Below are 27,218 nucleotides of genomic sequence, written 5' to 3' on the forward strand. Positions count from 1 at the left end.
CCGATGCGTCCTCAAAATGAAAGTCTGACAACCTGTAGTCTAAATCACGTACTTTGTGTACCCCTCTGACAAGTGTTTATTGGGACTGCTCCCATGGCCGAAAGCTATAAACACACAATGCCTTTAACAAAGTGGTCAAATGTAACAAATGTTATATGTTCAGCGTATTTCTGTTTTAATTATGTTGACATTTTCATTATCCTCCAAGAATTTGTCAATATCTCTGTCGTTGATCATCCAGGATATCGCCTGTCGCTAAATCATCAAGAAACGACTGATTTAGGTTTGGGGGTATGGCAGTCAATGTTTCTGGAAGAACATGTAGCCGATAACGAGGGACTCACCGGTCTCTGTTTTGATAAAAAAAACGTTGAAATTGTTCAATGGTTTTATACTATTCACAAGACTTCCAACCACATTTCCATTGATCTTGACAAGATCATTCAATTTTATTGGAGATAGGATTGTCTGTGTACTACCAGGTAGCAGAGTTTAAATTTCAAGAAATCCTATCAATTTATATGTTTTGTGTCTACCATAAGCAATGGCAACAAGTGTAGTGAGTGAGTGAGTATGGTTTTACGCCGTTTTTAGCAATATTCCAGCAATATCACGGCGGGGACCAGAAATGGGCGTCACACATTGTACCCATGTCGGGAATCGAACCCGGGTCTTTGGCGTGACGAGCGAACGCTTTAACCACTAGGCTACCCGACCGCCCCGGCAACAAGTGTAAACAATTATCCTAATTGGAAGAAAATATATATTCAGTATATTTTTTTATGTTCAATATGAAGCCTCACATGTACGTTCGGGTTTGTTCGTGGGTAAACGATGAATGAACAAAGAATGAGGAATGTTATTCGGGCAACCAATCAAATGGCAGCATTTCTATACAGCTAATCAGCTGTAAGCGAACATATACTTACCTGCATCTCCCTGAATATCGACAAAGAGAAAACAACAAAGAGACAGAGACTTAACAACACATTTTATGTGGGTACCTTTTACTCATGATTACCATTTAAAGAACTCGTGAACAAATTAAGGTTCAAGGTGTCAATAATAAGCTGAGCGTCATGTATGATCGCCATGACAACATTCATCACTGCATTTCCTACACTGCATTTCCTATGACCTTGAATATAATTAATTTAAACCAAAATAACTTTGGAGACAGTGGAAAATCTTTGGACAAGTTGTTATCATTAACGGCAGCTGATGCAATGCTGTGCATATTTTTAGTTGTTCCACAATTTTGTTTCTTAACGCTAGTTGCAAGCATAGTTCAAACATTTAAACAGTCTGCTGTCTCTTGACATGACCCGGTCGTCTCTCAGGCTCACCTCCCATACAAAGTTTGATATCACAAAGGTACGTTTTGTCTCTTTGAAGGCGGAATACAAATGATTCTCAGTTGGTATTATTTCTTGTTCGGATTCCACAAAGATGCTTTGTACCTACAAGAACCTACGTGCGTGTTTCAGTTGTTACTATATGTTGTATGTTCTTTCACATGTCGCACACAGAGAGGACACCTAATATAATAATGTGGTATTTACAAAACATTGTTTTGCCAATTTTGTTTCTTTCACAATGTTTAATCAGATGCTGCGCACACTTTGTTAATAACGTATATCACTAGTAAGACACGATATCTGAATGACAAATACACGCAAGAGGAATACGAAACTCATCAGCTGAAGTGTGCTGTGATTAAGTTGACATATGTGATCACTGAGCCCTAGATCATAGTTTCTATTTCCATGTACCACAGGTTATTTAGGAGAAGTCCCGCCTCTTGTGCGCAGTATACCCTCTGTCATCCACATGCAGCTGTCCGCGCCTTCATGAATGTGAGAGTTGTTACATGTATAGCTTGTGAAACGCATTGACAAAGGGGCTGATTTAAGGTTTATATACTTTCTTATTCGTTTTACTGATACGTTGATTCTATATGTGCGTTTATTGCACATCAAATTAATTTCCTAAATGCGCATAATCAGCTTAACTCGTCTTGTCATGTTTTTTATTGTATTTAATAACCATTAGTTTTACGCGTTATCTTACGCTATGACCATTAAAAGGGTGAAAGGCATATTATAACGTCGTCTCTTGATTATGTATTAGCATTACTCTGTACACAACATAAGCGTAGTTTTATTTTGTTTATATTTCAGATAAGTAATGGCTGGTGTGGTACTTGTAACTATTGCCTGCTTGGTTCTTTCAACAAGAGGTAAGATCGTTTGTCAATATTTTTACATAAACATAAAACAGATCTCTTCATTTTTCGAAACATACAACTATCAATAATGGTGATTTGTTTAAGTTCTCTGTATGGTCTTCGTCCGTGTTTGGTTGTACATTAATACAAAACATGACGTAAGTCCTACTGACGGTTTTTATTTACAGCCGACCCCTGTCGTGACGACCAGAAATGTTCAGAGTGTATTACGGCATCAGGAAACTGCATCACAGAATGCGACACTGGATATTACGACCCAAAATGCAAGTCCTTGTGCAGCAAGAATTGCAAGCTCAAAAAGTGTAAAGAACAGGAAGTTTCAGGCACAGAATATTGTACCGAAGGTTGTGAACCTGGATACCATGGTGTAAACTGCAATGTAGGTTGTCTTGTTCCAACAGAAAACTGCGCCAATTGTCCAGGGGGCTGTGAAGAGGAATACTGTAACCAAGGCGATAAATGTTTCTCTGGATGTCACGATTTCTACTTCGGCTCAGATTGCAAGAATTGTTCCAGCAGGTGCGAATCGTGCAATAGGACAACAGGCACGTGTGACCATTGTCACCCACCCTATCATGGCCTGAACTGTGAGTACTCATGTAATTACTCTTCAGGATCGTGTGAGGCTGGATGTGCACCGGGATTATATGGGGAACAGTGTGTCGACATGTGCAGTGAAAAATGTCGTTCCAATCCAGCGGTAATTCCTGAGACACATTGTACAGGAGCAGATGTAAACATTTCAAGCCTGTGTACACCTGAGTGCCACAAAGAGAGCGGAGATTGCGTCCATGGTTGTGTGGCTGGCTGGTATGGTCCATTGTGTTCATTTCAGTGCAACTCGAACTGCATTAACAAACGATGTAACATCACTGGGGAATGTGCTGAAGGTTGCACCGAAGGTCATTTTGGAAAAGATTGTAAACCATGTTCTGAGAACTGTCCCAATTACACTTGCATTTCAAACAGCGGAACTTGTTTCAAAGTGTGTCACAATGGGATGTATGGACAGTTCTGTAATCTTACCAGAACTCTGTGTAATGATCATGTGTGTGATCAGCCGACTGGAAAATGTATCAAAGTATGTTTTGTAACAGAGGAAGGATGTACTCTGAATTGTTCAGAGGGTTTTCCAACAACTGAGCGCACAACTGAATCTAGTGGCACAGGTAAATTTCATGTGAAAACCATTGTTTGTTTCACTTACTCCAGAAGTATGTAATACTCATAACAGATATCATGAAATCATCAGATGAAAGGAACGATTAGTTTTGCAAAGATATGTCCACATCCTCCCTATTTTACGATAATTTGGAATTGATATTATAGACACGTTTTATGATTGGTGACCGATATTAAATAAAATGTTGTCTCTTAAGTATAGTTATACACAAGTTTACATTCACTTTCAGTACACTGTAATATTATTAAGAGTCAATTTGATACCAAACTTTACCAAGTTGTAAATGTAACCAATGTGAATGTTATGAAAACGGTATTTGAATTTCTTTAAACTTGTAGGCTGTCTTTTGCTTGTATTCTTTATAAAAATGTCATAAAGTGAAGCTCGTACAAGCTCTTATGTACTGACATTTTTCTTTGTTATAGATAATTCGAGTAGTATCCTCCCGTATGCAGTACTCCTTACAGTAGTACTGCTTGTTGCAACAGCTGTATGCTACGCCTGTTACCGCATGGGTCGGTCCTCCACAAGGTCAGTGTGTAAATTTGGGATATATTCTATAGCAGTTGCAATAGTTTATTCAGCCAGTCAAAATTGTTTAATAAGAATCAGAATTAAGTCTTGAAAGTCTGCTGTGATATTCTTTTATGTTCAGTTAGTATCTGCTGTAATTTATGCTGCTTGTGGCTGTATTTATTTTATCAAACCAAATGTAGTTCACTGATGGTATATGATCATACTATGTCTATCACTCGGCATTAAAACGAGGACTAACTCAAGCATTGGAGCCTCACTAGGGGTATTATTTCGGATAACCTGAGGTACTGAACAGCTAATATATATGTCGTGGGCTTCTAAATACTTTCATTTGGAAAGTATTGTCAGTAAGGAGTCGTATCTGTAACCTCATCAATTTGGAACCGTAACATTATTCATATTTTAATTAAATCCATCTGTTAACACATATGCTTGAAATAAATCCCCCGCCGTGATAAAGCCTTAATATTGTTATAAATGAAGTAAAACCAAATTTCTTCACTAACTCAAATACAACCACATCCAAAAGGTTGTGTAAAAATAGTGTAATTCGCCTTCCTAAATGTGTCTTGTTTTATCACAGCATCACCTACCAGGACGAAATAAGCTATTCGCAGAATGTGGATGAAGGCGAAGAAGAAACATTCCCACCTGACGCAGATGTTGCTACCACTTCGAAACAGCGTAACTCTGAACATATTTACCAGGAGATTGACACAAACGAGATGGGGCCAGTGATTGTGTTTCTCTAGACCGTGGTCATCAATAAAGGGGATATAGTGAAAGAGTGCAATTGGCTTTACACTACCAAATGATACAAGAAACATAACTGAAAATATTTTATGCTCGAACTTACAACCAGTAGATACTAATATTATACAACATCAAAGGCGTGACAAATACAGTGTATTTTTTTTTATGATTTTACAAGGCCTTGTTTTCAATATTGGACGAACTCTCAAATTTGTCGAAGAGTTTTTATCGGAGAGAAACTTTGAACCCACAGCAAATAGATACTGATATTTTAGACTCCTGCATGTTATGGAGTCCAAACTTCGTGGATGTTCATGATTTCAATTTCTGGGCTTTCTGGTCAAGACTTTATATTTTACAGACTGCTGACATACAGCTGGAATATTGCTGAGTGGAGCGTTGAACAACACACAAACAGAACGAACATCTTCACTTGATGCAATTTTATGCATGTTGTCTTACCTAGTGTATTTGTGTTTTCATGATTTTAGCGTTTGGTTGATATTTTTGTTCGTTTCCGAAAATATTTCCTTTCCCTTTCATCATGTGAATAATATAAAGGGACATAACTTCTTTTTTGTTCTGTGTCAAAAAAACTTGCTATCAGTCTACAGTGCGCAGTGCCTTGAAAAGCTGTGTATAAATACTTTCGTTTACTTTGTGTCCTATCATGTTCATATTCCCTTATGTCTAAACATGATCACCCCTTGCACGGAAATTATATTTCACTATTATTTGGTATGTTATACATTGGAGGTTTTGAATGTAGGATACAGGTTTACGGGTGCAAAATGTTGCCGTGAACTACCCATATCATGTTTATCGCGCGTCTGAATCAGGCAGGTCAGTTATTGTGCAACTGACAATAGTGCAGTTATAAATATGCTTCGGCTCGCCACTGTAAGGTGTGTAATGAAGGGTGCGGTAGCGAGACCAGTTTGTGGATAGCCCATTTTCTGCGTAGTTGTGACAACGGAGTTTGAAACTTTGCGAACCCGGTAAGCGAATTATAAATGTTTTCATCAGGGTACTAAACTGCCGGACAAAAAACAGTGTACACCCATGTTTGATGGTGGCTAACAATGAATCATACAATAAATGTGTAGTCGATGGTTATGTATTTGATACCGGTAACATAGTTGTGCTTTGGACCTTCAGGTGTGCAGTGTTTCGGCGACTGTTTTCAGCCTTGTAACGGTTGTTTTTCGTCAAATAATTTTGTAAGTGTATGCTTTCATTTCCAGGCAGTTGAGTATATGTTGGTCCTATTTTATTGTCGTAAAACTTGCTTGAATTACTAATTTTGTAAGGAACGGCAGTTTTTCTTTGTGTTTATTTATTAACCCATATTTTAGTTTCATTGTTGTTGAATCTTGGTTGTCGGCTTATGTATTCAAGAGCGCCTCGGGGATCCCACGGTGGCACAAGACCTGTATTTGTCAATACCCATGGACGAGTTGTGGTATACATATTACTTAACATGGTAATTATCATTTGTACATGCATTTTTTCTTTATTTTCCCAAAGGTTAGGACGAAATAACGTTTTGTGATTTATACCTTGTATATGTACTTGTGTGGTTAAGGGCCGCTCATATTGTTGTGATAGTAAAAAGGTTATAGACAATCCACTTATGTGAGATTGGGTACGTTAGAATACCTTATCAGGATGTGACACGTCCACACTTTCACAACAGACCTTATTGTCGATTCGGAAGTAAATAATAAAGGGCGTGACTAGCATTGGGAGCCATAGGTTCGCTGCAACCTATATTTGTGTGTTTACAGGGCACAGTAGTATTCTTGAAAGCAGCATCAACTAAGAAAGAAGGACACAAACATTTGTGTTTATTTTTTGTTGTTTTATTCAAATCACCGATTGATTATTACATTATGAGAACACAATGAAATTGTATGTTTTATATACGTTTGTACATAATAGATTACATATTATTCTTACTTTATCGCTTTGACCGCAAACTGAATCTGTCTAATAGCATTACAAAAATCAAGATCAGATGTGACTCTGTTCCTTTGTGGCCTCATTCCCGAACTGTCCCGAGGAGACTCCGGGGTGGTATTGGTCCTTAGTAACCTATGCTTTTCACAATAGGCGAATAGGTCATCATAATAATAGGCACCGTCATATGTAATAAATGGGGCGATAAACAACCATTTTAAACTTTTTGTAGGTACATATCACACTACTATTAATGGCTGCTAATATCAACGAATTTGTTTATGTTTATTTATGTGTATTACATATATATTAAAGAACAACAGCAGCTACTAAAGATTTTATATGTATTACCGATACACTGAGAAAGTCATGTGTCTCTATATCGTCAATATTACACGAGTCAGTATACATTACGTTCTCCCATCACCAATGAATACCTACAAAGGTGTAGTGTCGTTGAGAAGTGTGTCGATGTTATGATAGTGAAAGTAATATGGGCGTTTATAACACATGACAGTCACATGAGCCTGCCTTCTCGCTGTATTATTACATCGTGTAAAATATTGCCTACTTTTGAGGCAATGTGTAGATCAAATGACTGCAAGGCTGTGGCCGAGTTGCACAAGATGTGCGATGTGATATGAGCGTTCATTGTGCTAAGCTTTGTTTTCCCCTCCCTGAAAACTGGCTGTGGCTTGATTCGTTGGTGACAATATCCAGTACACAGTCACGCGTTAGTGAGGCGGGTGATGGCGGACCAGGGTTAATACTAAACAAGTATTGGCGATAGAATCTCTGTAAGAATATATTTTCATTGCGAAATACGTGTTCGTCATGTAACATTGTTATGGTTGTTGTGTATTGCAAGTTTTTTCACTGTTTTGATGTTGATATCTAGCAGCGGCGTCAAACCCAGCATGTAATAAAATATTTCCTTCCAAACATCAGGGATCTCTTTTTAAGATCTAATTTTCTGGTTCCAACACGAGTCGCAATTCAGGGTCATAATAAGTCCCTGTGGACACGGGAGACCCAATCGTCTAAGGCGCCGCAGTTCGCTGTGTAGGGTTGCGTCCCTTTGCCACACCAGAAACCTATGCTTGTGGGTTCGAATTATGTTTCTAGAATTGGCCGTGTTCGTGCTCCTAGGTAAACTTAGGGTTTTCCTCCCACATTAAGGTGTATGCCGTCATATAACTGGAATGCTGTTTGAATCAGCGTCAGTCCCATCTCATTCATACACTCATGATATGTCCCCATTAATCATGGCTGTCTACGAGCTGAAAAGCTGACACAAAAAAATTAGAGAACATTCTTGAAGGCATTATGGTTCATTGTGAGAAGCAATGCCGCTCCAAATAGAACATATAATGTACTTTAAAAATTGTATGGTTAGCAATATGTAATGTATAAACACGCCGGAGAAACAGTATCCGCCCAAACAGATTCCAGTGGGTGTTAAACGCTAAAAAGCGGTCAACCTTACATGAATGGATCACTGAATGGATTCAAAAATTCTTGTTTGCTTCTTGCCTGACACCGCAAAGCAATACACCTGCCTGTATAATATAGTACGGCATTGGTAACTGCAGGCGTTCACTCATTGTTGATGCATGTATGGGTTGCTGGTCTTCAGGATACAATTACCAGCCCCGTGAGGTCGCTTTCCCATGACACACGCAAACCAGTTTAAAGTACCTTTCCTCACGCTTTCATGGGAACACTGTATACACTTTATTATAGTGCTTCCAATTATTGAAAATACCGACCTTATGCTGTGTGACTTTGCAACATCAGGTCCAATGCCTCCATGGATTCTTGGGTAAGATGCGTTGATTGTCGTGAGTAAGTGGATTGTTCGGTCCAGACCCAAATTTTTACAAACCACCGTCATATTTCCTGAGTGCAGAGGCTATCACCAAATAAAACAAAACAAAATCGTACTAGCTGTGTTCCCTCTAGGTGTGCGAATAGCTGGTATATTGTTGATGCGGCTTAAAGCAACACTTACTCACTCACTCACTCTAGGTGTGCAAGAAACATATCCTCGTTGAATCTCTGTTCGCTCCGATTATATGTTTCTGGGTACACCCACATGCTCGTGGGTTTCATCAAAGTGGCAACCTGCATCATTTCTGGCGTTCCTTGCACATCATACATATACATAGTGTAAAATAATCGTAACTGAATATGCTGTTGGAAGCGACAGTAGCCACACTAACCAACACTCATTCACTCCACGATCACTCGCAACTGTGTGCTACGTGTATATGTTCACATATCCGTAACAATGTTACATAAAAATCACTCGATCAATACTTACCTTGTATATTGACTTCTTAAATCTTTTGAAAGGTGAATACGCCATGCACACGCGATAGTCATTCTTCCTTACTTTCTTAAATTGGGGATTTAACGTGCGCTTTCCGACATATGCGTAATTCGCGCACAAGAGTCATTCAAGACTTGCATCTCTTTTATCCAAGCAGTATACATAGATGACAGCGTGTACTTCAAATGGCGCAAAAGTAATGGAAGTCCCCATGGAAGTCCCCATGGTCCCTAGTGTGGTGATCTACCTTCAGTTGCTGGCGATCTAAGGCCCTTTTTATATTGTATTGTTCCATATAGTGGTATCGTTTTATGGATATATGCTAGTTTTAAATATTCATCTGTGATATTTTCTGGTTATTTTACTGTCCATCGTTGACAGATTTTTATTAAGTCTAAATATAAGTACTAATAGTATATAATTTCTCGTCACGATATGGCTGGAAAATTGCCGATGTGACGTAAATCACTCACTCACTCACTCGGCTCTATTCCTGGCTACCGATGTTGAATAAATGTTGTAGCTGTAGCAAGCCGTACATTTGCTCCGAACACTAAATATAAGGGTGGGATTATGCGCTCAATCTATCACACATATCAGAAAATCAGGTGGGCAGTAGGGGTATGTGTACGTTTCCTCATTGTAGCAATTATCATGCTGCCATTGGGACATCATCGATCATTAGATGGGTTTTTTTAGTAGCCTTTGTCGATGAGGAATGTTGCAAGATAATTCAACGTCCACAGAAACACCATTTGGTGTTTATGGCAACGTTGGCAACAGACGAATGCAGTCAGAGACCATCCTGGGAGTGGCAGGCCACGCGCAACCAATAATCGACAAGACAACTGGATTCGAACAACACACCTACGAAATCGATTCCAGCCAGCAACAGTGACTGCAAAAAAGCATCCCTGGCCTTCGACGAATATCTTCACAAACCGTACGTCGCCGCCTCAGATGTGCATGGATTATCGCCAGAAGACCCGCCAGACGTCCCATTTTGACATGAAACCACCGTCAAGCACGTATACAGTGGTGTTGAGAGCGTCTAAGCTGGACGGCCATGCAGTGGGGACAAGTTCTATTCACTGACGAGTCTCGTTTTCACCTCAGCCACAGCGATGGACGGATTCGAGTGTACCGACGTTGAGGTGAACGTTACGTCAACCATTCGGCCTACCTTTAGAATACAGTACCACAAACTTTTTAATCACGTGACAATACCCTATGACGTAATTTGTAGTATTTTGTTTCCGGTCACACCGGCGAAACAATGCCCTGTGACGTCAGGGGTCATCGAGTGTGCATAAACTCCTCCCAGTGATCTATCATCTCTACACGAAATGTCATTGAATACGCCAAGCGCTAGTTTACGAAAGCACTTTTATTTTTTATATATTTTTTATTTCGTTTTTCTCGTAATTCAAGTGGCTAGAAGGGTTATAAATGGGAACTAATATACATATATTATTTTTTCGGTGCATTCATTTCCATTATTATGCACAAGAATTATGGATGAACACATCCAAATATCGCTAGTGTTAGGGTAGATTACCCCGAATTCTGTCCTTAGCCCTTGGATCCCCTTTACGATTAATCATCCCTTCACGATCATTAGGGTTCGGTAAATCTACCCGTTTAGTTTCTATTATAGATTCTATAGCGACTCCTAATATTCTTCACACGAAAACATCGAGTAAAAAGAATAAAATGGTTTTGTGTCGAATACTTTGGCTACTGGAAACTGTCCTGGAACATTTACACAAACCACTTTCACCGGCTACATTTTTTCGGTACTTATTCAAAAGCGAACTCACCGTTGTGTCGTCACTAGCCATGCACATGCGCCTCCCTCGTTCCTTGCAACATACTCCTTACAGTGTTCCCTACCACACTTTTCTGTCACAAAATCCACCCGACGAATTATTAAATAACACGTCATTCATGCGTACTCGCGAGTTCGACGCCTGGAGCCGTTTTCAGTTCGCGCCATATCGGATCATTCCTCGCCACTCGGTATCTTGTAGATTACGGAATGGGACGAGTGTGCCAAATGGCATCGGGATCATTCGTAAGTGTCGATAGACTAAAGTCACGAGTCACCATGCCTACCCGTAACCTTCGTAAGGGTCCGTCGCCTATTCGACCCTTCTCGTTCAATTCCGTAACGTCGTAGGCATGACTAGGTAAATTTGCATTTTGTTTCACAGTGTGGACGTAGCTCAGTCGGTTAGCTGTCGGGCTAACAATCCGAAGGTCGCGAGTTCGCGTCCGACGGATTCTCACAAAAACTGGTTGCTTGTCTTTGAGACATGTGACGTACGACGGAGACCGTCCTCACGAGAAGTTGTGGTACTGTATTCTAAAGGTGCTCAAATCATTCTGTCATGGAAGAAGATCGGTTCGGGGGCGGCAGCGTTATGTTATGGGGTGGGATGACAGCAAGCCAGAGGACCCGTTTGATAGTGGTAGAAGGAAATCTCAATGGACAGCGCTACCGCGACGAGATCATCGGCCCTGTTGTTTTACCGTTTCTGAGTCGTCATGGTCCAGGCATTAGCTTTTAACATGACAACGCCCGGCCTCATATTGCTCGACTTGTTCCGGATTCTCTTCAACAAAACAACGTGACTGTCATCCCCTGGCCGGCTCGCTCCCCTGATCTCTCACCAATCGAGCAGATGTGGGATGAGATGGATCGGCGCCTTCGACGTCAACCACGTGTTCCACAGACACTCCAGGAACTTCGAAACATGCTCCAGCAGATGTGGACAGATATCCCACAGGACTTAGTGCTACGCCTGGTCCATTCAATGAGACGAAGTTGTGTTGCTTGCATCGCAACCAGAGGTGGACACACACGCTATTGACATTTAGGCATGTTTATGTTTTTTTAAGAAATCATGCATTTTCTGAAGTCAGTATGGCAAATTAAACCATTTGAACATTTACAGGAGTCTTGTTTTTGTTGCAAACCGAAATTGTTTCAGATTTGGTAAAAAACATAAGTTTGCATTAAATCGTATGCAATGTCACAGGAACATTTGTTGTTCAGTATATGTAGGAAAACACAAATTCGCTTTCACCAGCTGAGAAACATCCGTGAAACAATGTTTTAAGATAACGTCATACAAGTACTATTTGTGTAATGATCATACTGTAAAATACATAACAATTTTAATTAATTACTCAAATTCTGGATTAAAATTTCCGATATGAAATGTTCGCGACTCGTGAAAACGAGGCATGTAGTAATGTGGGTTCCATTGTCACCGTGATTATGGATGATGTTACTAATGTGACACAAATGTGCTAAAAGCATTTACATATTTGTAACTTGAGTGAATGCACGATTCCGACTTTATCATGAGCATGTGTTTAGGAATCACTATCTAATAGTAATGACACCAGGTGTTCGCGAAAAGGCGAGCGTATCCTGCCCCACCGGTGGCACCCGTCACAAACACATGCAAAGGCATGTAACATAACAAAAGCCCAAGGGATCAAGGAATGAAGGTTTTCTTAAGGTTTTACATATTGGATAGTGGTAAACAAAGTTGAAAAGTCAAATGTTTTGGCATAATAGAACCTGGTTCTTTTCTGTGATTGTCCAGCAAATTCTGTCAGTTTGTTTCTGTTCACACGGTAATACATCCACTTATCTCTGTAAATATGACGAAAGTCCTTCCTTGATTGCATTTATGATTGTGGTTAATTATTGAGACAGGGATTTAGTAGTAGATGGAACAGCAATATATTGGTAGGAGGCTGCTCTCGCTATTTTGGCCCATATTTGAATAACAACTGACGAAGGTTCTTATTGTCAACAACAGAGAAGTTTCTTTTAATTATATGAACACCAGGTTGGTAGCAGTATGATAGGTTTTGGCAGCCAGAAGTTGTGGAATTTACATTATTAGCTGCTAAGTCCATGTCCTGCAACGCTTTCCTATAATTGAACAACCTCAGTCGATACTTTGGGCTCTAACTGTTTACAGACCCACCTATAACCAAAAGTGTCTGGAGTCGTTTAATTTATATCAACCACATAGAGTATGATCTTGTTCTTACTTTGTGCAATGCCAATGGTACCTGCAGGAGAGGCAACAAACCTTATAAATAAATATTTACCACCTTCGTCCTTTTATGTGGCCTTGGCTCTGTTTTTAGGATGCTGAAAACAGCCTCAATACATTGACGTTGACAGTTCGTTGGCACACCAGGAACATCTTGTATCATCACTCAGTGGTAGTAATTCATACACACATGCTTATGATGTTGTTAGAAAAGTACAGAACAATAATCAAAGATTTATTTGAAAAGTGTTTTGTCGCTGTTACATATCATTATGACATGTTCATAAAACATATTATTTTAGTGAGTAAGTTATGTTTACGCCGCTTTTAACAGTATTCCAGTCATATCAAGGCGTGTCAGCTTAATGTGGGAGGAAAGCCCGAAGTGATGCAGGTCTCAGACGTTTACCACTTCGGTGAAACCCACGAGCACGGGTATGGTACTGACAAACCTAGAAACCTGTACTTCTACGCATGACATTGTACGAACCTATTGAATGTGAAGATTATGTATTGTTTTATCTTTTCCAGGCACGAAAGTCAAAGGTGAACCAGAAATGTTGATTACCTTTCTTATTCTTGTCATGGTACTTGGTTAGTATTCTTCGTTTTTGTTTATTATCAAATATAGAGACCCATGGACCTATGTAAATATAAGCAGCACAACCCTTTTCATATTCATAAGAAATATCTGCTAAAAGCCGAATCGCTTGTACGATGGTATGTGATACTATATTGGTTGTTAACTTGACACAGGTATTTCCAAGCATAATAATAAAAGAAGTAAAAGCAAAATTCCCACAGAGGTTTGAGTTGGTGTACATGAATTGTTGTATCAGGTTTGTATTCAAATTCTACATATTCTACTTCATCTTATCTGGACGTTTGAATAGTATTTTAATGAATATGTTACTACCTTCAGACAAATGTAAAAAAATAAATATTCACAAAACCTGTGAATATTACAGCCAATCACTTTCCATATCATTCTAATATACCACATCCACTGGTTATGGGTATCCATATTAATACTTGATTATCAACTTATATATATAATAAAATAATAAAGTCTACGTTAGTCCATCATCTTCTTTATATCAGTTTCATACATAGTACTTTCGCTGTCTCATGACACTGAAGAGCTGTCATGAGACAGCGAAAGTACTATGTATGAAACTGATATAAAGAAGATGATGGACTAACGTGGACTTTATTATTTTATTATATATTACATGTACACCGAGTGAACATTTACCTCATTTTTGTGTATATGTATATATATATACAATCCCTCTGCTTAAATCAAAAATCAAATAAACACACTTTAAAGAAAACATGTGTATAATTTAAACATTTAATACTGCCTTGTAAGAATTTTACTCGAAATTCTGGGAAATACTCACCCCTTCAAACCACACACGCATCCGTCTCTTTGTAATGTTGGTAAATGAATGCTGCTTCATGTACAAGTGCCCTTCTACATACAATTGATTACTATTTCCTGTGTTGCAGTCCCAGGGATATGTTGCGAGAGTCCTTGCCGTGCGGGATTATATGGACAACTATGTGACAAACCTTGCGATTCTAGATGTCGACCTCGCGCCAACAAAAATACCTATTGTGATAAAGTCACTGGAGCCTGCTTAGAGGGTTGTGTTCCTGGATGGTGTGGCGATAAATGCAATATTCCTTGCAGCAATAATTGCATTGATCACGTATGTTATCAACAAACTGGGCAGTGCGTAAAAGGCTGCAAAGGAAACTACAAAGGGATTATGTGTAACGAATATGAAGGTAAAATATTTAAGCTCCATGTACATGAGTTTAACTTTGGTTCACGCCTTGACCGTATTGATTTTGCCATCACAAGGGATAACTATTTCAAATCATCATCTCTTAAGGATCGTTTTAATAGTATCAGTTGTCATTTAATTGTGGGATGTTTAAGAGCAATAGAACTTATTGATAAATTTTGATTGTGTAGATAGTTGATTTTTATAATATTGGTAGTGTTTAATGTGTAACTCAGATGGTTAATGGCTGTATCCTCAAAGGGGGTTGAAGTAGTGTTAAATTATTGTCCCCCTGAGAGGATATGTAAGACCACATCCTGAAAGTACGTTTATTCATACCACAGATTTTAAACGTAGTATATTTGTTTTGTTTAAATTATTGCTTAATTGCGTACCATCGCCAGCAGCTGAAGGGATGGTGTAAATCCTGCTGGGGAGCCGTGCGGGTAACAGAAGTATTGTATGTCCCCACGGTCCCCAGTAAGGTGGCCTAACTTTGGTTGCTGGCGATCTGAAGCCCGTTTTTATAATGTATTGTTGAATAGTAGGTTATTCTTTTAATTGTTCTAAACTAGCTTACTCATAAACTGTGATATGCTAGTTGTTATACTGTCCGTCGATGACAGTCTTTTTAATGTCAGTATTATAAATGTTCTCGTCACGATATGGCTGAAATATTGCCGATGTGACGTTAATTTTTAACTCACTCACTCACTCATTTGGTTCACGCACACCACACACTATTACATGATGAACCAGAAAAAGGGTTCAGAAGCGCGACAATATCTCAGGATCTAACTGTGAAACAGGGAGGATATAATTTCCTGTTTGGAACATATTTATTGCAAGCATTCATAATCCACGGTCAGAGGAGGCCTATTCCCTGATAGCTGTATATGCATGGTCAGATTACACATGCCACCAGCACTTCCCCCTGCACGCTTACCTAAGTGTAATTCCGTTTCAACTCTAATGTTATCTGTTGTTGCATATGAGTAAAGTAACAGATGCAATTTCTGCATTTGTGCATGCTCAATCAAGCCAGTTTAGTTTTGCTTTACTAAACAATAACAGCTCTGAATAAAACGGGGAACTTTGTCAGGCTTGACATCTGCAGCGAAACTTTTTTTCCTGTCTTGTCAGACTACCAAACCTACAAATGTATAATAGAGAAATGATATTCACAAAACACTGGATGCATTGTTGTAACCATATTTCTGTTTTGTTAAAAGATAATGATTCAAACAATTTCAAATGCAAGATAAATGCACATTCGCAGTGTCACACCATACACCAACTGACATTTAAATAAAATATCCTTTTATCATATATTTCAGTGTGAAAGATATTTTCATTGCAGTGAACATAACACTATTGTCATACAAGAGTAACCTCCCCTGAAATTCTCTCCCTTTATCGTTAGTGTCAAGCCTGTACACAAGCTGTTGAGTGAGCGAGTTGGGTTGAACGCCGCTTTAAACAGTATTCCAGTTATATCGCGGCGTGTCAGCTTAATGTGGGAGGAAAGCCCGGAGTGATGAAGGTCTCAGACGTTTGCCACTTCGGTGAAATCCACGAGCACGGGTATGGTGCTGACAAACCTGGAAACATAATTGGGGCGAACCGGAATTCAAACCCACAATCATAGGTTTCTGGCGTGCCCAAGGGACGAAACTCTGCACAGCGAATCGTGGGGCCTGAGACGCCTGGGCCACCCGTGCTCACACGAACTGTTGACGTCTTTTTTACGTTAGTTCAACATTTATGGAGTTAATATCACTTCGTACCGTTTGTTATTTTCTCGGAAATGTTTCGTTATAAACAAATTTAATTCATTTAACTCGTTAATCGAGACTGTTCGTTTCGTAAAGCGCCATTTTTGTTACTTGACCAGCGTGTATTCTTTCGATTCCAACAGCGGTCTCCTTGTTTTCAAGAATGTTTAAAGTAATAGTTGATTTTGTATATAATCATATCGAAATGTATGATAAAGAGCCTAAATATTTTGTCCGACTGTTGTTTATTTTTTTTAAGATTTTGCAAACACCAAACTACTTTTAAAGTCGCAAATACACGGGGTGGTGAACCATCCCAGTATGTAAGGTGTGGAAAATTTACGGCAGAATTTTCCGGCAGAATACGACACAAAAAGAATATAATAAATAAGATATTTCATGTGTCTCTCGTCTCGTGACGGGGAAAAGGAGATAAAAGGTGAAAATATCTCCTTTTCCCGTCACTCGATGAGAGAAACATGATATTTTACGAGACACATGAAAAATCCTCTACATATTCCATATGTAGATGAAACAAATAATGTGAGGATGTGTTTAATATTTCCTGGGTCACCCTACTTCTAACTTGTATGTCACAATGAAGAGAATTATAGGGAATTCTATATACAAGTAGCTCCATGTTTCATTCGCTTATTCTGATATTACTTTACCTAGAGAGAATAACCGCTCCACCAACAAAAGACACACCCAAAAGAGATCTACCTGACGAGACACATTCAGGCAACGGGTTCATCATTGCGTTCTCAGTTAGTGTTGTTGTCGTCGTCATTTGTGTCGTCATTAGTATCGTCATCGTTTTCAGAAGGTCAGTTTACATATCATATAATTCAATTCTAATTCGTTAGTTTCCACTAAACAACATTCTGATAAGTATTTATAACAATACTGTTTGCTGTGAATTCCGAGCAAGGTTTACAAATGTAAGAGCTTATCTTGACATATTTCAATTTGAAAACCTGATGCGGTTTGTCGAAAAGTGGGAGTGAACAAAACGAATCAATTTATGTATGCGAGTGCATTAATTCAGGCCGTTTCATATTGAATTATTCTCTTTGCAGAATGTTTAACACACACTGGAAAGGCAGGTAAAGAAAACTGAAACTCGCATAAGCTTATTTTGCATCTTTATTTTGTTCATATTATTCCACGCCTGCAATACTATCTTACTGTGTACACACTACCCGTGGGAATCACGGGTTATAACAGGTCCCTTGCAACTTATGCTGGTCGTAAGAAGATTGGTGGTCAGGCACAAAGGCTTTTATTAAATGTATGTCATTGTACCCTGACGACGTGGATCGTTGTTCACATTATCAATCAATGGATTGTCTGGTCCAGTCTTGATTATTTACAGGCTGTCGTCTTATAATTGAAATATTTCTGGGTTAAGCAAAAAAGTAAATCGCTAGAATGATATGACTTACAAGATCGATAAACCATTTAACTGTACAGGTGGCTCGATATATTACGTATCATTGTATCCTTCATATTTATTCATTTGGTCGTTGCTCATATTAGTTACTGAATAGTTTTTTATTATGTTTATTCAGCAAGGTCACGTAGGCCATCGGCCCATGTCACAGCAGTTGTACAGCAGCCATTCTTGTAATTGAAATTTACATCAGCAGTTTTGTCCTTAATTGCATAGACTTATTAATATGCATAGCCAAATTTCTTATGATATTACATTTATCACTTGACATCAAGACATTGAATTTATGTAATGTGGGAAAAACATAGTAGTTTCTTGGAATGTACTGTTCACGCAATTCGGCATACATCGTGTATACAAACAAGAAATGATACTCATCCTCAACGAAACCTTTTTTTACAAACATTGCAAAACCTTTCATTTCTTGGAACATTTGCATATCTGCCAGTCTCTATTTTTAGTTGGTGAGAACTACATCTAAACTTTACTAAAGCTACACGAAACCTATGGATAGAAATATACCTAATATAATACTCTTGACACATTAAATGTGAATAATTAAATGTTTTTGCACCATGTGACAAGGATGCATACCAGTCTTGCTGATAAATACATTTTGCTCTTATCATAAATTCTGATAAAAATGATTGAATACTACCAATGCTTTGATTATCCCAAACAAAGCCAAATCCCATTTTCAATAATACATATTTAGTAATACATATTTAGTTGATCCAGACACAATTACGACAGGCCTTGGTACATATTGCTGCGATATTGCTGCGTGCGGACCATTCAAACAAATCAAATGATTTAGGGAGCTTTATGCAATTTTAATGTGTACTTCCTTGATAGGCGGGGTTGTGTCTGGCGACGTTGAAATGTACGTCAAGCCAATGTCAACCTGAGACCTCATGACAGATTAGCGGTGGATCGGTTATGGTATGGCTAACCCTCCATCCCCTAACCCCTCATATTGTGCAAGGAAGGGTCATTAAACAGTACTATCGATGCAACATACTGACACCCTTTGTTGTCCCGTTTGCATACCAGTGGGTTGACACTTTGTTTTTGAGGACGACGACGCAGGTGCTAACTGTGCACGCGTCAACCATGCCCACCTCCAGCAGCATAACATCCACAAAATGTTATATATAGTCAGCAGAGAATCCAGACCTTTCCACCGTTGATCACCTCTTGGACATGATATGGAGTTGAGTGCGTCAAAGTCATAGGCCGTCGACCACGTTGGCTGAACTTAGCTCGGCACTGAAATAGGAGTTGGACAGACTCCCTCAAATCGCCATTGGGTGACTCATACTTTGTAGACTGACTGGATGTGACAAATCGTGGCGGTATTACGCACTACTGATCCAAAAACGTCAACTTTTAAAATATCCCAACTTAGCCCCATCGTCCTTCCAGATGGTTGGCAGTCATAACATCTACTGTTGTAATATGTTCCCAATCCATCATTATTATTATTCAACTATTACTAGAATCTTATATTTCTACAATTTTGGAAATTTTAAGTTATTTCCGAGTATCACCTAATTATTTTAAGAGTCTATATTAGGTAACCAAGACACAATGCATACATTTTCGTAAGTGGGTTAGCCATTGTTGAATATATAAAGAGCGATATTTATCATGATAATTAACATTAACTGTATGTATTTATCAACTTCAAGTGGCATTTTTTATCTTGTATTTATTACTTTTTCAGTTTGGTCAAATCTGGTAAGTAATTAGTTATAGTTGACACCGATTCATATCATCAAAAACTTGAAGATTACTTGTGACGATGACTTAATAAGAATTATGTAAGACCAATATCTACTGAAGATTCGTATTCACGGTTGAACCTTTTCTTGGGCAGATATTTAGATACCCATGCCAGATATCTATATGACAAATGAGCTATGTGTTTGATAGACATTTCTTAGAAGTTAAGGGATGACAACTGAAGGTAGACAAGAGGAGTGTCGATAACAACTTTAGTATAGTGTAAAAGCGACGTTTCTACATAGTTCCCCATACCGCTGACAAGCAAGACTAAGCCGTTAATGACAACACTGACTGAATCTCATGATAAAATAACATGATGAAGGTACCAGTTCAGCAGATGTGTTGTCAAATGTTCACAATAATCTTGGGCAGCTAATGATTTCAGTTCAGGGAAAAAAACCTAAACTGAAACATTTCCTCCGACGTAAATCTAAAAAAGAACAAATGTAAAACGTCATGACATCACAAAAGGCTCAAGTTCAGCACTTGGCACATTTTCACAATCCAACCTTTACTTCCACAAGTGTGCTACCTTCACCCTTGGTCACAAATAGAAACGTAAGCAAATATTTAACATCACTCCCGAGACATTCAGGGTGATAACAAGTACCTAGCAACCGACCCTTGTCGTAGGAAGTGACGTAACTGATCGATCATGGTTATACTTGATTGACCGCGGTGATGTAGATCGTTTCAGCCACGGCGCTTCCATAGAAATGGAAGCCAGGTTACTCGTAATATAGATCATGTACTTTGTATACTCCTCTGATAGCTGTCAATTGGCGAGGCTCCCTTGGCCGAAAGCTTTGGATAGAGAATGCTTAAAAGAATGTGGAGAAATGTAACATTTGTTATATCTGTCATTCCACTTTTTAGTAAAGTAAGAATTCAGGTACGTTTTGGGGTGTAGCCCCATCCGGGATTCGAAGCCACACTCTCAGAGTAAGGCACCTCGCCAGCACACAAGGTCAGCGACCTAACCCACTCAGCCACCGAGGCTAGCACAAAAATGGAAGTCCAGCAACTTGTAGTCTTGTTCAGGTAAGTGAGTGAGTGTGTGAGTTTGGTTTTACGCCGCTTTTAGCAATATTCCAGCAATATCACGGCGGGGGACACCAGAAATGGGCTTCACACATTGTACCCATGTCGGGATTCGAACCTGGGTCTTCGGCGTGACGAGCCAACGCTTTAACCACTAGGCTACCCGACCGCCCCCTTGTTCAGGTAAGTGCATATTGGCACAGATCATATGTCCAAGCTATGACTAGACAAAGCCTTTTAGAAAGTCGTCAAATGGTATGTCCGTGCTTTGTGCTTTGACAATGCGTGGTTTTCAATTACCCACAAGGCCCAAAGTCCGACATTATCATAGCCAGCACATCTTTGCAGAAAATGTTTCCGCAAAAACAAAAAGCAGACAATTATCAATTGAAAAGTGTCAATAAGATGACTCTTCAAACGTTTATATGTCGCAACTGCTTCTGCAAAAATACCTGGTACGTCGTGGCTGTATGCCATCACCATTCTTAAAGGTGTCAGGACCAGGTTATGAACTGATGAAGTGGTCTGATGACTCGATATTGACAACAATGACATAATATACATTTCAGATACATACATGCTGTATGTATATATGTGCAATTTTGTTCAAAGGTGGATCTATCGCTGAAGGCATTGATGAAGATGACGAGGAGACAAATCGTCTTTGGCGTAAGTGTAAAAAAAGTAAAAAGAAAACCAGTATACTTAGTACTATATAAAATATTTATATACGATATATTTAGTATTTTGGTATTTCGATTGTGCTTGAAATCTTATGGGATACATTTGTTATCCAATGTTCAAGAATTGATGGGACTTAATGACGCGTACATCCTGAACTAAGTGTGTTTAAAATATTAGACAAACAAATCAAGCATGCCCTTTTTCAGAGGATTTCAAATAGCGCCAAACGACTCAAAAGTTGTTTGCTAACAGTTACAACACTCAAAACCTTAAGTTACTATACTCTTCAAAACAAGAAATGCAAAGCCAGATTTGTGTGAGGTAAGAAGGAGGAGTTGACTTGCTTTGCATGTGTTTATTTTATTCACATTCTCTGTAAATTAATTTTTGGCTCTGAAAATATTTCTCTGGAGTTACTAGACAGAAAGCAGAACTCTTGCATGGTTTTTTTTGTCCTTTAATGCTCTCTTTAAATTCTATGCATGAACATTGACTATTAATGCTTACACAAACTATTATGAAAGACTAACCATGTAGCCAAACATTTATCAAGATGAGCTACAGTCCCATCGTATCATTTGTTTACTACTCACTACGCAAAAGGATCACTTCACTTCTTGGGAGTTAATTGAAGGAACAGAAGTATGTATTTCTTTATATATACCAGAGACATGGGTAATTTACCTGGGATGTGTGGGTTTAAATAGATGAATATTTCTCACATTACAGTCAAGTGTCTCCCCTAAACTGTACAGAGAAGGTTTCATCATTTTGGGGTGTCTGTGTACATGTATTTCTTGTTTTGATTATGTGAGTTTTGCGAAGATTTATATGTAAGAATATATTTATTTCTATTTTTATATAAAAACAATTTGTTGTAGCAACGCAAAATCCTTCAACCAAAGAACCCAAAATGCTCACTGACCTCAACGATGCGAGCTACTGGGGAGACTTGTCTCGTGTGAAAAGCATTTTGTCAGATGGAGAAGTAGATATAAACTGTGTCGACGATTATGGGAGGACACCATTAATGTGGGCGGCACGGCAGAATCAGAAAGAAGTGTTTGACTTTCTTGTCAAAAAAGAGGCTGGCGTGTCACTACTTGACAAAAGCGGAAATAACTTACTTCATGCAGCCTGTTGTGGCGGAGATAAAGATATTGTACGGTCTGTTCTCTCCCGTAGGTTAGTGGACATCAACAGTAGAGATAAATACGGTAGGACGGCAGTGATGATGGCAGCAAACGGCGGTAATCAAGACGTTTTTGACTTACTTGTGATCAATAATGCTGATCTGACATTCGTCGACAGCGCTGATGATACTGTTCTCCATGTTGCCTCTCTTGGAGGTGAAATTAAATTAGTGGAGTATGTACTTTCCCACAATATTGTCAACATTAACGCGAGGAACAAGGGTGGAAAGACAGCAGCTATGCTTTCAAAAGAAAATGGTCATACGCCAGTGTATGATCTTCTTGTGTCGCGTGGCTGTCCCGAGAACTAAGTCTGATATAGTGAATACATCAGATTGATACTAGTACATAACACATAGCATATGTTTGTGTAACGAATTGTCCAGGTAAGTTGTCTACCTATCTGAAAATGATGTTATTTATATTTTCGATTTGCACTTTGAAATTAAAAGCACACATTCCAAATATCCGAGGGAATGGGACATAATTATGCTAAAAACATCAGCTTTGTTTTCATGTTCATAGTGAAAGTAATGATAGTGATCGTTATGATTCACATATAATCACCCACCAAATTACAAAACAAACTGATCGGAAACCAAAACCGGTGTCTGAAATACTCGTCCTCAAAGCATTCACATGCCGACTGTTCAGACTTCAAACCGAAGTTATTAATCAGAATCTCCTTTTGTGTACATGTTACATACACACAGTGAATATATATAAATGTAGATGTAGATGTACCACATGCTCACTTTTATATACAAGGAGTGTCCATGTTGCCATGTGTCTTTAGTTAGTTTGGATACACAATGTTTTCCCCAACTGAAGTAGACCTATTTTTCTTTGCATATATATATATATATATATATATATATATATATAGTGATATTCTTTGTAATATTTAATTGTTATGACAGTTCTTTTATGCTTGATACCATGTAATGATATCTAGTTTAACAGACACACTGTATATATATATGTGTGTGTGTGTGTGTGTGTACATACATCACATGTGTTCCTCTAATACGTGATATATCTTTGTCTCAAACACTGATTTTACGAGTTTGTTTACTCATGAGTGTCTCCCAAATTTATCCTTGTTTATGAAAGGTTCGCTTTCAATCATATTTTGCTTTTCCGTGTGAATAACTAATTGCTTGTTTGAAACAAGCAAGCTGTACTATCATAAATACAAGATACTGAAAGCTCTACCTGGAAGGATCAAGTAGCATAAAGTATCTGCCTAATTGGTACGTTAGACCTATAATAAACAAAGTAGCTATAATCACCAGTCAGAGAACAGGATTTTGTTAAAGTGAGTGAGTTAATGCTTTACGTCACATCGGCAATATTTCAGCCATATCGTGACGATTTTTGTTGTTGTTGTTGTTGTTGTTAAAGATAAGCTTATCCACAACCAATGCCATGTGAGGACATCCCTCCTGCTGGGGGATCGATTAGTCAGGTTAGATACTGTTAGTCCCCTGATCTCCTTTATGGCTGGCTAGATTTGTTGCTGAATTCCAAAGTATAGTTCCTATGTTTGAATATGTTTGGCATATTACCTTCCTGTATTAATTTGACATAATGACCATACGTTATGCCGTAACGTTTTGTCGTCGCTGTATTGCAGAAACGTTACTGATCAATGTTATACACATGTAACACACAAGGTCGCTGTAATATATATTGTTTATAGTTTCATGTACACATGTTTTAAGTTTAAACTTGTTTATAGCTACCAGTACCTTAAGAGATCGACGACGCGAGGCACAAGCGAGAAACTGCTATAGACAAAACAATGTTTCCCTCTCCATTCTAAAACATTCTAAGTATCTTATTAAGTTAGAGACAATGGCCCAATGTTCACTTTTAATATACAATGTGATTTGATATTCAATCGGATATTAAGGCCGGTTGTTTTACCAAGTGATTAAACCGTTGGCTTGTCAGGCCGAGTTCCCGACATGGATACCTTATTGGAAGCCGATTTCTGGTGTTTCTTCATTGTGGCATTTCTGGAATAATGCTTAAAGCAAGAAAAAAACACCTCCTTTCTAACTCGCTCGGCGGTATTGTACACTGTCGAATTTACTCGTATCTGGGCACAAAGAAGTATGTTTGTGCATGGTAAGTCGTGCCCTCACAGGTAGGAGTGTGGATATATTAGATGATTAGGACAGGTTTTACTCTGTTTCCTATGTGCAAGGTGATGTGTTTAGGAAAGAGATGATTTCTGTCTCTACGATGATTTAATTATGCCGATGATGACTTCAATACCATTTTAATTTTTAATACGTGTAGATTCCATTGAATAAGAAAATGTTTCTAATTGTAAGATATCTTAATTTAAGTGAACTGTAGGCCACAGGCCAATGATACAAACATGTAAAGTGTACATTGGAAGTTACATATACATGCTGTACAGTTGCTTGATGGATAGATGACATTAAAATATTAAATCTTTGGTGTGTTGAAAATTCGTAATATTTTCTTTGTATGAATTAGACGCGTAGAATATGGTAACCTTTGCTTAGTAGAATGCCATTGTACTCATCTTCAACATTTTAAAATAATATTATACATAATATGCAAGGTCGTTCCACTATTGCTTCCGTATTGTGTGTCACGCATCCAATCCGAAGATGATGGGAACTACACCGCAATGTGCCAATGTGCAAAGGGCATGTCAACATTTAGTAACATTGTAATATATATTTCCAGGCCATAATGTTGCTTTCACAAATATTGTTTAAATGATTTTGAACTTTCTGTAAGAGATGTATCCTAGTATTGTTCGCAGGATTGTAATCTAAACAGAAATACGTTTGTGAACATTCGTGAACAGTGATGTTCCCATGCAGGGCTTCTAATTGTTTGATACGAGATACATTTACCAGTTTGCAGAGCCTGCAGTTGCATATTATAACAATTCTTTTCATATCTTCAGGGGGCACGGGTGGCCTAGTGGCCTCTGAAGCGTTTCGTTCCTTGGGCACGCCAGAACCTATGATTGTGGGTTCGAATCCGGGTTCGCCCCTATCATGTTTCTAGGTTTGTCAGCACCGAACCCGTGCTCGTGGGTTTCACCGAAGTGGTAAACGTCTGAGACCTGCATCACTTCGGGCTTTCCTCCCACATTAAGCTGACACGCCGCGATATAGCTGGAATACTGTTAAAAGCGGCGTTAAACCCAAATCATTCACTCAACAGTTTTGTGTACAGGCTTGACACTAACGATAAAGGGAGATATTTTTTTTGTATGACAATAGTTCCGTCAAAGTATTATGTTCACTGCAGTGAAACATCGAGTGTTGTGTTCACTGCAATGAAAATATCTTTCACACTGAAGTATATGATAAAAGGACACGCCGTGATATAACTGTAATACTGTTAAAAGCGGCGTTAAACCCAACTCACTCACTCACTCACTCTTCAGTCTACCATTTTCAAAACAATACAAGAATCCTTTACATCTCCTTTATATGCATACATGTAGATACACAATGTATAACGTCCACACTCACCTTTCACAACATCATTTGAGGTGAAAAAACTACTTAAATTGTTTGCAAGCAATCCCATGATACTATCAATTTCGTTACAATTTCCCCAACTCCTCTTACTCACCTGCTTTACATGGATGACCGCGAACTGTTTGCCAAAGGAGAATTCACACTAGAAAAAACACACATTTCAGCAAGTGAAACAAGTCAGCCTGCTTTGTTCTGGATGGATTGAAGTCTAATCCATCTTGGAATATAACACGCACTGTATATTTTTATCACTAAGAACGTTCCATGCTGAGTTTAAATAACCAACTCACCTGTACAAATATGGCTCCATTTCGAAAACAAATTTCACCACTTGAAATGTTACTGCTCATAAGGTTTAATATTGAATAACAGTCAGTACTGACTGGGAATACACGTCACATGCATGTAAAATTATTGTTATACCTGGCGGACCTACTGTGTGTACTAAACAGTGGTCTGTATGGGCGAGTTATTAACCTGTACCTCCTCATGGCTTGTAGAGTGCCACGAACTCTGCATTACACTGATCCACTCAGGGTGGTTCAGCACAAGCCACAAAATTCCCAACATGTAGTTGTGAGCCATGATTCACTCAGACACTGAGCACCATCAATCCGGACATTGTGGTCGTTAAATGGGACATATATCCCATGATTACCATGTCTGGGCGTCCTGCTTAACTAATCACAGATATATTGTCTTTATTTACTCCAGTATTGAAGATACATTATATAAGATAGATGTATGAATATAGATTAAAGCTAAACAATGTAGTTTCATGTCATAGTGCAGGGGGTATGAACAAATGCTGCCACTTGTTAACATAATGAGAGACTAGTAACATAGTTTCGCCCCATATGT

At 38.6% G+C, this 27,218-nt stretch overlaps 2 protein-coding genes across 2 annotated transcripts; both read left to right on the forward strand.

The window, feature by feature from the left end:
- The first annotated feature begins 2,096 nt into the window (after positions 1–2,096).
- LOC125377704 (protein draper-like) lies at positions 2,097–4,720 on the forward strand. Its single transcript, XM_048391686.1, has 4 exons — positions 2,097–2,239; positions 2,416–3,417; positions 3,857–3,962; positions 4,552–4,720. The coding sequence occupies exons 1-4, from the start codon at positions 2,188–2,190 to the stop codon at positions 4,718–4,720; spliced, it is 1,329 nt and encodes a 442-aa protein (XP_048247643.1). The 5' UTR covers positions 2,097–2,187.
- An 870-nt stretch (positions 4,721–5,590) lies between these two features.
- On the forward strand, positions 5,591–23,264 carry LOC124127523 (ankyrin-3-like). The gene is made up of 8 exons (XM_048391689.1): positions 5,591–5,719; positions 13,623–13,685; positions 14,604–14,885; positions 17,335–17,485; positions 17,739–17,765; positions 19,839–19,852; positions 21,554–21,610; positions 22,507–23,264. Exons 2-8 carry the CDS (start codon positions 13,649–13,651, stop codon positions 23,127–23,129), a joined length of 1,191 nt encoding a protein of 396 aa, XP_048247646.1. The 5' UTR covers positions 5,591–5,719; positions 13,623–13,648; the 3' UTR covers positions 23,130–23,264.
- Positions 23,265–27,218: the final 3,954 nt, after the last annotated feature.

Source organism: Haliotis rufescens, unplaced genomic scaffold, assembly GCF_023055435.1.
Source record: "Haliotis rufescens isolate VD_foot unplaced genomic scaffold, xgHalRufe1.0.p SCAF_95, whole genome shotgun sequence".
Lineage (NCBI taxonomy): Eukaryota > Metazoa > Mollusca > Gastropoda > Lepetellida > Haliotidae > Haliotis > Haliotis rufescens.

What these genes read in the sequence shown, in the direction of transcription:
- LOC125377704 (XM_048391686.1), top strand. Translation starts at nt 2,188, where the DNA reads ATGGCTGGTGTGGTACTTGTAACTATTGCCTGCTTGGTTCTTTCAACA. An exon ending in AACTGAATCTAGTGGCACAG is followed by an intron (nt 3,418 to 3,856) that starts GTAAATTTCATG and finishes TCTTTGTTATAG; the next exon opens with ATAATTCGAGTAGTATCCTC. An exon ending in ATGGGTCGGTCCTCCACAAG is followed by an intron (nt 3,963 to 4,551) that starts GTCAGTGTGTAA and finishes GTTTTATCACAG; the next exon opens with CATCACCTACCAGGACGAAA.
- LOC124127523 (XM_048391689.1), top strand. Translation starts at nt 13,649, where the DNA reads ATGTTGATTACCTTTCTTATTCTTGTCATGGTACTTG. An exon ending in TATGTGTAACGAATATGAAG is followed by an intron (nt 14,886 to 17,334) that starts GTAAAATATTTA and finishes TACTTTACCTAG; the next exon opens with AGAGAATAACCGCTCCACCA. An exon ending in GGAGACAAATCGTCTTTGGC is followed by an intron (nt 21,611 to 22,506) that starts GTAAGTGTAAAA and finishes AATTTGTTGTAG; the next exon opens with CAACGCAAAATCCTTCAACC.